This window comes from Palaemon carinicauda, chromosome 9 (assembly GCF_036898095.1).
Source record: "Palaemon carinicauda isolate YSFRI2023 chromosome 9, ASM3689809v2, whole genome shotgun sequence".
Taxonomy (NCBI): Eukaryota; Metazoa; Arthropoda; class Malacostraca; order Decapoda; family Palaemonidae; genus Palaemon; species Palaemon carinicauda.
Genome location: NC_090733.1, coordinates 58,829,876 through 58,843,642, shown reverse-complemented (window position 1 = coordinate 58,843,642; position 13,767 = coordinate 58,829,876). Strand labels below are relative to the sequence as shown.

The 13,767-nt window shown below is 48.2% G+C and overlaps 1 protein-coding gene across 1 annotated transcript in view; it reads left to right on the top strand.

Moving 5' to 3' along the window:
- LOC137646437 (sortilin-related receptor-like) overlaps positions 1-13,767 on the top strand; it is a 248,303-nt gene that overhangs the window by 59,989 nt on the left and 174,547 nt on the right. The window contains exon 7 of the mRNA XM_068379537.1: positions 4,825-4,948. Within this exon, the coding sequence (XP_068235638.1) occupies positions 4,825-4,948 (124 nt within the window). The remainder of the gene's footprint in view (positions 1-4,824; positions 4,949-13,767) is intronic.

Below are 13,767 nucleotides of genomic sequence, written 5' to 3'. Positions count from 1 at the left end.
ATGTATTATATTATTTTCCATTTATTATTACATTGTTCTAATAACTACCTAATTTACAGGTATTAACAGTTAGTGTAGGTATATTGAATGGTTCAAATGTATTTGGCTGTACTGTAACTTTTATTATAAGATTTAATATGGTGTTTTGTAGGCATTGGAACGAATTAGGTGATTTACATGTAAAATTTGACTCAACACGAAGAAATCATGTCACGAAAGCCACTCCAAAACGAATTAATTTCGTGTTTCAAGGCATTACTGTAGATCGTGTCGTGGAGGGAGTTCTCTTGGAAGCTCTGTCAGGAGCTGAAGAAGTCTGAGAACCATTCTGCATGATGTCACATTGGAGCTATGAGGGTCATTGAGAGATTGTCGGATGCTCTGGTCTTGTTGAGTAATTTTCTCATCAGACAGAACAGGGAAAAGGTAAAAATGTCTATGTTGTCCCACCGTTGTTGGAATGCATATTGCCAGAGCCTGGGGATCTGGGACTGGGGAGCAGTAAAGCAGGAGCCTGAAATTCAGGAACGTCGCGAACAAGTCCAAAGTCGGAGAACTTCACAAAGCTACTAGATGATTCAAAGACCACTCTGAGCCCACTATCTGAGCTGTTCTGCTCAGATTGTCTGCGAGCACATTCCTTTATTCCTTTTGTCTGGAATAAAGCGGGTCGATAGGGCTACCAAATTGTCTGCTGGCCATCTCAGTATCTCTACAGCTAGATGGGATAGGAGCTGCAAAAAGTTATTGTCTTGCTTGTTGATGTAAACCCCTACTGTGGTGTTGTCGCTCATCAGCACCACAGAATGACCAGCCAGGAACTGATGGAGGGCTAGGAAAGGTGCCCTCATCTCTAAGAGATTTATGTGCTGGTAAACTTCGGACTCTGAACATAGGCCTGAGGCCATGTGGTGCAGCATGTTGCCCCCCCTCCCCCCCACCCTTTTGATGCATCTGAATAGAGCATCAATTGTGGGGGGAGAACGAGAAGATTGACACCCGGGCGGAGGTTCTCATCTGCTGCCCACCATCTGAGGTACGTTAGCTCTTCTAGTTCTATGGGAACTAGAATGTTTGGAAAATAGCTGGACTGATTCTACCTGGACTTCAGCTGACATTGGTGAGATTGGATCCTGAGGCAGCTGTTGGCCACTAGATGGGCCTGGGATAATAGGTGACCTAGGAGACACAACCACCTCTGTACTTGGAGCTCTTCTCATCTGGAGAATGGTCTTGCTACCTTCCTCAGCCTCACTAACATGTCGTCTGTTGGAAAGACATGATCATATTTAGGTATACCAGTCTTTGAGAGGGAAGCAGTGACGACTTCTCGAGATTTACCACAACCCCCAGATCTTGGCAAAACTCTAGAAGTTTGTCTGGGAGCTGAAGAAGGGTTGCCATCAAGTCTGCTAGAATCAGCCAGTCATCCAGATGTATCAGGAGACGGATGACGATTCTGTGAGCCCAGGAGGATATTAGGGCAAAAATCTCATGAAGACTTGAGGTGCTGTGGAAATACTGAAGCACAGCACCTTGAACTGGTATTTCTTGTTGTCGAGTATGATCCTTAGATACTTCCTTAAAGACGGATGGTTTGGGACCTGGAAGTAAGCGTCCTTGAGATCCAGCGTACACATGAAGTCTTGTGGTCTTACTGCTTGTCTGACTGTCTCCATGCTGAGAGGTTGATGGCGGGTCTCCAGCCTCCATACGTCTGTTTCACAAGAAAAAGTCTACAGAAGTAGTCTGGGGAGTCGTCGAGGACCTCCTTGAGAGCACCCTTCTCCAACAGGGTCTAGACTTCGGCCCAAAGGGACAGCTCCTTTGCAGATACCTTCTCAAAGGAGCCAGATGGAACTGGATACCAGGTCAGTGGAGGGAGAAATTGAATTAACGGGATGGGGTACCCTGAACTAATCATGGAGACTGTCTAAAGATTGGCCCCGAGCTATAGCCACCTTTGCCAGCGGTATTGCAGGCATCCCCCCACTGGTGGACAAGTGGGAGAATTGCCCTTCAATGCTAGCACAAGCCTCAGAGAGTACATGTTCAGAGTTTGACCCCTTGACACTCGCTTGCTTTTACGTCTGTTTTTCATGGTTTCGGCAAGAATTTCATCATGTCAAAGAGGAAAGAAAAGACAATTTCAAAATCTCGCTAACACAAGGAAGAAGAAAATTTGCTTTAATTGGAGTTCAGAAGTTGGTAATATTGGCGATATTAGCGGAGTTAGGGAAGGAGAGAGAGAGAGAGAGTGTGATGTGGATAAAGGAGCAACCGTCTTGCCTGACAGAAGCCTAAAGAAGCAAGATGTTAAGCAAACGGATCATCATTTATGATTAAATTATGATGATTAATATTGTTTTGGTTTATTAATATCCAAAAAGGAGCATAAGATTCATAATAATCATGATTTATTAATATTGTTTGTAAAAATACAAAGAAAAACTTTGAACGCCCGTATCTCAAAACTATATATATTGACATTCAAATTTTATCTTCTCCCTCAGTTTTAGATATAGCATTGAAATTTTATATATAACTTAGAAAGACATTATAAAACAATCAAATAGGGCCTATTTTTCTTACTTCTTACCCTGATTTATAGGGTTTATTTTTTTACAAAAATGAAAAAATTCATATCTAGCAAAAATTTACTTCTAGAAAAAACTACATCAGGTCTACATAGGGTAGTAATCCAAGGTTTTAATATTAAGTATCAAGGAAGGAGATAGAATTTGAAAAACACTCATTTTCAGGATAAATCGTCCTGGTGTCACAAAATCAAAGATCAAAGGCAAAAATCCTATGCCGTTCGGAGATGTCCTAAGTCACCTTATTGAGTGGTATGAATGTCAAAGTCCTGTCCTTGAAAAACTTCATTAGCTGGCTGGCCCCCTTAAAGACTTGGAAATACTTTCAACTTCCAAGCTGAAAACCATATGCTACTTGCCATTATCTTCTTACTTGTTTGTTTAGTAGGAGCCTTTACCCATTGAAAGGAAAGAAAATGGGAAAAATTTTATAAATATTGGGGGTGAACATCGATAAATTGAGATTCTGGAGCAGAAATATGAACGTTAGGTAAGCATATAAATAAAAAAATTTAATTTCTAATTCATTTTTTATTGATTTTGGAGAAGAAATAATAGGAACGTCAGGTAAGGATATAAATATAAAAATTTAATTTCTAATTTTTTTTTATTTTATTAATTTTCATGTTATTGTTGATGCAGGTATCACAATAAACAAAGTAAACACCTGTATATGTAAAAAGAGTAAAGCACAGTGTCATTATTTTATTTTCAATGGATATTACAAACAAATCCAAAGTTAAACAGCACACGTCCATTGCACACTCCGTACGATGCCAACATTATGAAGTTGGTGTTTTTTTTTTTTTTTTTTTTTTTTAATGTGCATTGTACACAAATGTAAAATAAGCTAGTGAATACAGTAGACTTCCAATATGTTTAGTGAAATTCAATAATCTTATTAAAATTATATACTGTATTCATAAGTCTTTTTTTATTAAAGTTAGGCTTTTTTACTTTTTGATTACAGCATATCCTTGTAAATTGTGTTATCTATACATGCCTGTAGTATTTAACAATTTTAATCATGCCAAATCTTATGTAAAGTTATTTCTACTTTTATCATAACCAAAATTTATGTTGATATTAAATGAAAATTCTTTTGATCATAAAATTTACCTCATTATTTGGCTATCTTGAAAAAAGACACATGAATACCTAGGTTACCGTTGTTAAATTCCATCATTCATACTAGGAAGAGTGCTACATTGGAGCAGTTTTATTTCTTCAAATTAGTCATGTTTTTTAACTCGTCAATATCAGGAATATCACACCTAAACCAAGGGTTTTATATATTTTACATGACTATTCAAGTCTCATTCAAACAACTTAAGTATTGAAAATGAATAGCAGAGATTTTCTCACACCTCATTTTCAGTTCATCTAATTGTGAAATTGTTTAGTTTCAAAATATGAAAAAATATTATTTGATAATTGAAAACTCATTCATCCTCCTTACAGAGGAAAATTAGGAAATATTTTGTATTTCATTGTATATGATATACCATAGTAACTACAACTGAGCAACATATTTTTTAACTTTAGTATCATGCATTCAGGTTTGTATTATTGTAAATTACAGTGTTTGAGATATCCTGGGTCTCTGGAAAATGAGCAGACTCCATCTCTATCAGCATGAGTAGCAATTTGTTGTTGTTTATCCAAAAAGAACTTATGAACATTTTGTGATGCAGAACACTATTGCAAGTTGCTGTCAGTGTTGGTCAAGATGTAAACATGTGTGATGAATGGTACTCACCTTGACAGTAGGGGCCTTGTCTCTAACATAGATTCATCGCCCTTAGATTAAAGCTACTTAATTGGATCTTTACCCCTTTCTTTGGCAATTTGGAATGAGCAAGAAAAGTTTATAGTTGTGCATGAACTTTATAAAATCAATAATTTTGCAGTTAGCGTATGTAGGCTAAATTATTTTATTGATTTATTTGCAACTTTACATATTTTTTATCTTGATTGTGATTTAGTTTTAACTTTCCTGTTTTGTTGTTTTATAGTTATTTAGTTAGTTTTCCTTTTGTAGTTTCATGGTAATTCCAATTCTAAACTTTATCAAACTTAATTTCTAGGAAAGGATCACGGGTAATATACGGTATTTATGGAATTCTTGAGGGTCAAAATATTATTATATATGGTTGTGATACTATTCAAGTGTTTTTGTCTTGGAGAACAAATTGAAATATTTATTGATATTGTTTTAATCTTTCAGAACAAGACATTCACAGACCTGCTTCCAGACACAAATTACTTGCTCGTAGTTTATGTAAGAATTAAGGGAGAAAAGACTGAATTCCCTCCAATCAAACCATTGACGTTCCATACAGAAATTGGAAGTAAGTATTGAAAAGAGAATATCATTAAATTTTTGGGGGGATGGTTAAAAAGGGAGCAAATCAATAATTTTGTAGCGAAGAATTAATTCTTCATATTCCCAGAAAATGTACAGTACAGTAGGGTTCCGAATTCTGGGAGAATTTGGTCGATAAATGGACCCACACAAATGGAAAATCGCATATTTCGAAACACATAACAGGAATAATTCCATTAGGGCCATGTCAAATAGAAACTTGCCTTTGTTCCGTAACCGAAGTACAAACCACGCTATTTACATTGGGTTTACTTTCGGCGTAGCTGAAATGACGAGCCAATAGATTTTAACGAGGGTTAACTACACCCGCGCTAGTTAGCGGGGTTAGGGGAAGGGGTAGCTTGCTACCCTCCCCCCCCACACACCGGTGATTTGCTTCACTTCACTTATGGCTCCGGCGATGAACAGACTTGTCTGTCCATCGTCCTTGTTTGACAGCCTTAATCTATTTTGCTTTTCCTCAGCTTGTGTGTGTTTGAAGTTGGCCTCGCCCTTGGATGTCCACCATGAGCAAGTGTCCTGGTATTGCCGGTCGCCCTTGCGGTACTTTCATGTCTGCGGTGGATACAGATCCTCACACCCTTTGCCCGCAGTGTCGAGGCCGACGGTGTGACAGAGAAAATACTTGTAGTGAGTGTATGGAGTGGTCTGCCTCCCAGTGGGAGAGGTTTGGCCGCCGGCATAAGAAGAAGTCCAAGAGAGACCGTTCTCCTTCTGGGGTTGCCTTGAAGGAGGAAGGCTCTCAGGACTCTTCTTCCGCCGCCCAAACCTCCTCCGAAGCTCCCCCTCGTCCGGCTCCTAAGGAGAGACCGCCGAGTGGGAGCGCAGGCCCTAGTTCTGTTTCCCGACCTTCGGTTGGGGGAGAGGCCGTCGCCTCCCATAGCGGGGCGGCTCCCCCTCCTCCTCCGGGGGAGGTTTTTGATAATGATCCTGTGTCTCATGATGATCTTTTTCAGCTTTGGGCTTCCTTGGGGCTGAAGGGCCTGCCCCCCAAGGAAGCCCTGTTTGACCTTGTCCAGTTGGGGGCCGCTGTTAAGCAGTCGCTGGTGATAACAGAGGTAGATCCTCTGTCTATCGTCGACGTCGTGGTGGCAGAGGCTTCCTACGGGTCTGGGCAACCCTCTGCGGTTCCTGATGTGGATGACGTTGCTGAAGGCTCTCCTCCCCCTTCTGTACATCCTTCGAAGGGGGAAGAGAGTCCCACGGGCTCTTCTGCGGCCAAGCCTCCCTCTCGGGGGAGCGCTCTGACTGAGACTCCCCTTCGGAGGACTGATTATCCTGATGACCCCCCTCGTGGCCGCCTTCGCCGTAAGGCTCACCGTCCGCTGTGTCGCAAGGGCCTCAAGTCTCCCTATAAGGGTGCTAAGGGGCGCCTTTTTGAATCTTCGCCTCCTTCCTCCGATGGGGACTCTCCTCGCCGTAAGTAGTCTGCAGCTCCTGTTTCCTTAGACCTCTCCGGGGATCGCTCTCGTTCTCCAACGCCTTCCAGACCTTCCGCTTCTGGTGCAGATGGACAGCAGTCTGACCTCGTCATCCGACGGGCAACGTTCCCTTCGGGGCAAAGGGTTGCCTCCCACTGTGTGGGTGCTTCCCTTGCGCGTCAGGGTTCCCCTGCACGCCCTTCTGCAGTGTTAGCGCACAGGCGCTCTCCTGCTCGTCAGCGTTCTCCTGATCGCCAGCGCTCTCCTGTTCGCCAGCGCTCTCCTGATGATCGTCGCCCCACTGCTCGCCAGCGCTCTCCTGTGATTGTCGCCCCACTGCTCGCCAGCGCTCTCCTGATGATCGTCGCCCCACTGCTCGCCAGCGCTCTCCTGAGGACATTGAACATCCTGCTGTTCCTGTTGTGCGCCCAGCGTGCCATCGGTCTCCTGAGCGCACTAGATCTCCTGCCCGTCAGAGCGCACCTGTGCTCCCAGTTCCTGACACGCGCCCTATGCGCCCACGCTCGCCCGCGCGACCTAGAACTTCGGTTCAGGTCTTGGACAAGGACTCTTCTTCTTCTCACCCTCGCGATCCTGCTCGTCAGCCTGTTCCAGCGCAGCAACGCTCGCGATCTCCAACGCGTACTTCCAAGGTTCCTGTACGCCCTCGCGCCCACGCACCTCCTGTTCCTGAGCCCATTCGTGAACGTTCGCCTTTGCGCACCGCGCCGGCAGCTCCCACACAGGATTACACGCGTCGCCCTCCTGCTCGCCAGCGATCACAGACGCGTCAACATTCGCCTGCTCGTCAGCGATCTCCTGCGCGTCAACGGTCCCCAGCGCGTCAGCGATCCCCTGAACATTGGCGATCTCCTGACCGCCCGCGTGACTCTAAGCCTGCGCGCAAGCGCTCTCCTACGCGTCGGCGCCCAGAGGATCTGGAGAGACATGGGTCTCCTTCTACCAGCTCGCCTGCACGTTCTATGCGCCATCGCTCGCCAACGCGCCACCATGCGCCAACGCGCCACCATGCGCCAACACGCCACCATGCGCCAACGCGCCATCGCTCGCCTACGCGCCAGCGTTCACCAATGCGCCATCGATCACCTGCTCCCCATCCCTCTCCCACGCGTTACAGGTCCCCTGGACACCATCGGCAGCGGTCGTCGGAGCGATCTCGTTCGCCAACGCGTTCCCTCGCCAACGCGCCCAGGCGCTCACTCACCTGCGCGACCGTTCGCCCTCGCGCGATTGCTCCCGCGCTCGATTGTCTTCGCGCGATTGCGTGCCCGCGCTTCAACAGCCTCTCACGCGCGACTCCTTAGTTTCGCCTACGCACGAGCGTCAGCACGACCCTCATTCACGTCGGGTTCCGCAGCTCGCGACAGCAGCAGGGACGAGTGTCGCCGCCAGACCGCAATCAGGATCGCCTCCGCCTAAGCGCAGGTCTCTTTTTCAGGATAGGGGAGACCCATCGGAGAGGTCAGAGCAACTTTCTTCCCCTTTTTCCTTACAGGCAGGTCCAGTGGTGTCCACTCCGAAGGATCGCCCGATCCCCTTCCCTCCAGCGGGAATTTCGGACTCTGTGTCCGTGTCTCGGCAGTCTTGGTTTGGTCCTCTGATGCGGGCATTAGTAAAGGCTATGAAGCCGGCACTCGCCGATCAAGGACACAAGCCAACGGCGGCCTCGCCCCCGCTGAAGAGAAGGAGAGGAGTGGACTTCATGGTGACTTCTCCCAGGGAGAAGTTGGTTCCTAAGAGGTCTGTCAGGAAGGCTCCGTCCCCTTCGCAGACATTTTCTCCTTCTCCCGAGGACGAGGCTTTTCCGTCCTCAGGAGAATCCAGTGGGGTAGCGGTCTCCCCCTCGGCACCAAGGGGGGAGTCGTCTCCTCATGGAGGGGAATCGTCTCGCGTGGAAGGCGCCTTCCAGACCTCTTTGTTGGGGTCGTGTATCCCGCCCAGGAGGGAACCCAAGGACTCCAAGACGATTCCGAAGTCGTCTTCTCGAATTCGTCAGGATCCAGCTGCACCCCGGGAGAACGTCCACGCATCTCCCCAGGAATAGATTCCAGGGACAAGAGACTTAGCTGCCAGTCCACAGGGAGGAGACCAGCAAGAGTCTGAGCATGCCTTCTGGCAGGTTCTGAGCCTAATGAGACAGCTCAACGGGTTCATGGACCCTGTGATCGCCCCCCGTGAAGGCAAGGACACGGTTCTGGATCAGGTGTACAGAACTCAGAAGCCCCCCAAGGCCAGCGCGGCTTTGCCCTGGTCCCAGGGGCTGAAGAGTGCCAGAGCCAGGGCCAATGCTCAACTCGCGGTTCTCGCTTCCTCCAGTCGTTCCTCTGCCGGGAACAAACTCCTCCCACCTCCTCGTCTCCAGCAGAGGAGGTATTTTGAGATCATGCGGGAGTCTAGCCTCGCTCTTCCCCTCCATCATTTGGTAGAAGAGCTCGCTAGGGGAGTTCCTCTTGAGAAGCTCTCCGCCCGGCAGGTGACGTTCTCGGCGTCGGAGATCCTGAGCCATGAGAAGGTCGCGAAGTGTGCCATGCAGGCCACTTCGTGGCTGGATATCTGGCTAGGTTCTCTTGGCATCCTATTGCGCTCCGAGGATCTGTCTAAGGAGACCAATAGGAAGGCCCTGGAGACCTTCCTCCTCTCGGGCACTCGCTCCATCGAGTTCCTGGCACATCAGATTACCAACCTATGGGCCAACTCGGTGTTGAAGCGTCGTGATGCGGTGACCGAGAAGATCCATCCGAAGGTCCCCGCCGTTGATGTCTGCAGGCTCAGGCACGCTTCCCTCCTTAGGGGGAATCTGTTCGAGCCTCAAGACATGGAACGTACAGCTGAGAGGTGGAGGAAGTCTAGCCAAGACTCCCTCTTCCAAAGGGCCCTTGCATCTCGGCCCTACAAGCCTCCAGCTCCGCAGCAACCGCAGCAGCAGCCTCGCAAGACACCAAAGCAGGCGCCGGCAGCTAAGAAAGTGGTGTCTAAGCCCCAGCCCTTTCCAGCCAAGGACAAGAGGGGTGGTAAGTCCTCCAGGGGAGGCAAGACTCCTAGAGTGAGCGGCCGCGGCCGCAAGCGCTAGAGTGGCAGTCCCCCCGCGTGTCCACCCGTGGGGGGATGCCTTCAAAGTTGCGTGCACAGGTGGCAGCAACATGGGGCCGATGCTTGGACGGTCTCCGTGATCGGCTAAGGCTATCGCGTCCCATTCACGACAGCGAATCCAGTGTCGTTGAGCTCCTATGCCATGGGATCGGTAAAGGGGCTGGCCCTTCGGGCAGAAGTCGAGACCATGCTCAAGAAGGATGCTCTCCAGGAGGTCGTCGACGGCTCCCCAGGCTTCTTCAGTCGACTCTTTCTTGTAAGGAAGGCGTCTGGAGGCTGGAGACCTGTCAATCGACCTCCCAGCTCTGAACAAGTTTGTCAAGCAAACTCCGTTCAGCATGGAGACAGCGGACACGGTCAGACTTGCGGTGAGACCACAAGACTTCATGTGCACACTGGACCTAAAGGACGCGTACTTCCAGATCCCAATCCATCCGTCTTCCAGGAAGTACTTGAGATTCAGTCTAGACAGCAAGACCTACCAGTTCAAGGTGCTGTGCTTCGGTCTCTCCACAGCACCTCAGGTGTTCACCAGAGTGTTTACCCTGATTTCATCTGGGCGCACTGGAACGGCATCCGTCTCCTTCGTTATCTGGATGACTGGCTGATCCTAGCAGATTCGGAGTCGACCCTTCTTCGACACCGAGACAGGCTTCTGGGACTTTGCCAGGATCTGGGGATCGTGGGAAATCTCGAGAAGTCCTCTCTGCAGCCGTCCCAACGACTGGTTTATCTAGGCATGTTGTTAGACACCAATCTCCACAAAGCCTTTCCATCAGACGACAGGATAGCAAGGCTGAGGAGGGTGGCGGAACCCTTCCTCAGGCGAGAAGAGCTTCCCGCCCAATCGTGGTTGCGTCTCTTAGGTCACCTGTCCTCCCTGGCTCGTCTGGTTCCAAATGGCCGTCTCAGGATGAGATCCCTGCAGTGGCGGCTCAAGTCCTGGTGGAATCAAGGATCCGATTCCCCGGACTTCCAGGTCCCAATAGGACCTTCGGAACAGGCGGACCTGCGGTGGTGGCTGGTCGACGAGAACCTGCGAAAGGGAGTAGATCTTCTCGTCCTCCCCCCGGAGTTGACACTGTTTTCGGACGCGTCAAAAGAAGGGTGGGGGCCGCACATTCTGAACCAGAGGACCTCAGGCCTTTGGTCAGAATCAGAAAAGTACCTGCACATCAACCTGCTAGAGATGAAGGCCGTTTTTCTGGCTCTTCAACAGTTCCAACGGACCCTGGCGGGTCACTCAGTGGTGGTGATGAGCGACAACACCACGGTAGTGGCTTATATCAACAAGCAGGGAAGTACTTTTTTGCAGCAGCTATCCCATCTTGCAGTAGAGATTCTGAGGTGGACCGAAGTCCACTCGATAACACTATCAGCTCGCTTCATTCCTGGCAAGAGGCATGTGCTCGCCAACAATCTGAGCAGGGCTTCGCAGATAGTGAGCACCGAGTGGTCTTTGGATCCTCAGATGCCCAACAAAGTCCTGACTTTGTGGGGTTCCCCGACCGTGGATCTGTTCGCGACAGCTTTGAATTTCAAACTGCCCCTGTACTGCTCCCCAGTCCCGGACCCCAAGGCATTCTGGCAAGATACTTTCCAACAACGGTGGGACAACATCGACGTGTACGCCTTCCCACCGTTCTGTCTGATGAGAAGGGTGCTCAACGGACCAGACTATCGGTCAACTGTTCGATGACTCTGATAGCTCCGCTATGGCATCACGCGGAATGGTTCCCGGACCTTCTGCAGTTCCTGACGGAGCTCCCGAGAGAACTTCCCCCATGACACGAGCTACTCAGACAACCACACTGCAACATCTTCCACAAGGCCGTAGCCTCGCTTCGGCTTCAGGCCTGGAGACTGTCCAGTGTCTCCTCACGGAGAAAGGCTTTTCGCAACAGGTTGCGGAGAGGATGTCTCGACACCTGCGAAAGTCCTCTGATGGAGTCTACCAGGCGAAGTGGAGAGTCTTCTGTGGTTGGTGTCGTGGGAGGGGTATCTCTCCACTCGATGCCACTATTCCATCAATAGCGGAGTTCCTCGTTTATTTGCGGGAGGAAATGCGCCTTTCGGTCTCAGCGGTGAAAGGCTATCGCTCAGCCTTAAGCTTGGCTTTTAGGCTGAAAGGAGTGGACATTTCTTCCTCGCTTGAACTTTCTCTACTCATACGTAGCTATGAGCTTACCTGCCCTCAGTCGGAAGTGAGACCTCCTCCTTGGAACGTGGTTCGGGTTCTCAGGTCTCTTAAGAAACCTCCCTTCGAACCATTACGCCAGGCCTCTGATCGCCACCTGTCTTGGAAGACGGCTTTCCTGCTCGCTTTGGCCTCTGCCAAGCGAGTTAGTGAACTTCATGGTCTCTCGTACGACATCGCCCATTCAAGGGGATGGGGGGAGGTAACGTTCAGGTTCGTCCCTGAGTTTGTTGCCAAGACTCAGAACCCTGGAGTGCCGGACCCACGGTTCGACTTTCAGGATCGCTAGTCTCCGTTCTGTAACAAGCGACCCAGACCAGCTGCTACTATGTCCAGTGGGTAGTCTGAGGTGTTACTTGAAGAGAACAGCTGCAGTTCGTCCTCAAGTGCAAGCATTGTTTGTTAGCACAGGCAGGACGAAGAGGAGGGTCACCAAGAACACCCTCTCGGCTTGGATTCGAAGGGTTATCCATCACGCCTTGAATCCAGACCCTCCTCCGTCATGTCGCCCTAGGGCACACGACGTCAGGGACATTGCTACGTCCCTGGCCTTCAAGAGAAACTTCTCTGTGACGCAGATGCTTCAAGCTGGGGTCTGGAAGCGTCAGACGACCTTCACAGCCCACTACCTGCAGGACGTGACCCACAGGAGCCTCGATACCTTTTCTATCGGCCCTGTGGTGGCTGCACAACAGCTGGTCTAACCTCAGGCTCCTTTATGGACAAGTAGCAGTAGGTTGAGGGCGTTGTTACTCGGTTTTAGTCTGCGTGAATGAAAGAGTATGTCTGACCCTTACTTCTTTCTTCATCCTCCCCTCTCTTGGGGAAGCAGCATCCTGGTCTCCTCATAGCTGACCTCAACCTCTGCAGGTAACCCATGCTTCCTTGTGCTCCTAGTATTAAGCTTAATACTGTCGCGTCCCCCATACCCTGACGAGGTGGTATTGGGAACGTCCTATCCTGGATTCCTATCTAAAGGTCTCAAGGTCAACTTCATAGGACGAGTCACGCTCTTTCCTCCACACACAACTTATGTAGGCCACACGTTCCTTGCGAAGCGAGGAACTTGTGAGGTGCAGCGGCTCCTTTTCTTAAGTGCTACTCACTGGGAGGCGGAGCCCCCGGGTAAAGCCAAAGTCAGTAAGGCTGGGGACTTTCCACCCTTCCTAAGGGGTAAGTCACCCAATGTAAATAGCGTGGTTTGTATTTTGGTTACGGAACAAATGACATTCGGAGATAATTTGTATTTTTCCTAACCATACAAACTTCAGCTATTTACACATATTTGGCCGCCAGCCCTGTCCCCCATGTCAAGTCCTACCTCTAAGTGAAGTGAAGCAAATCACCGGTGTGTGTGGGGGGAGGGGTAGCAAGCTACCCCTTCCCCTACCCCTGCTAACTAGCGCGGGGTTAGTTAACCCTCGTTAAAATCTATTGGCTCGTCATTTCAGCTACGCCGAAAGTAAACCCAATGTAAATAGCTAAGGTTTGTATGGTTAGGAAAAATACAAATTATCTCCGAATTTGTCATATTCAAATGCATTTACCACCCATTTTCATTTCTTTCTATGTACTATACTGTATTTTTTCTAATATTAAATTGTTCTTATAAATAGATAAAACATTTAAAATGTTTTAAAGTTTTAACTTGATAAAGGTTAAAATACAACCAGGAAGGGTGTAATTACCATATATTTCCCCTTATAACACAACCTAGAATTAGTAGTAATTTTAATAAGCTTAAGTCATATGTTGTATAAGGCAACTGGTGAATAGCAAAATCATCACTGAATAGACTAGCTTTTGTTGTATTGTTAAAATTAACGAAATAATGGCAATTTTATATCGAGATTTTCTTAATCACGCCAAAAACACACCATCAAAATCGGAATTAGGTTTTGTTTACGTTCATCTCTGGACATAAAAAATGAATGCCTTTACACATCTGTGTTTAGGTTACTTTTTGCAGCAACAGCTATCTTACCAAGTATTGATTATATGATGATTTTGTTATTACCAATGTTGTTTTACCTAATTTTTCTTAGAACTTTGAAA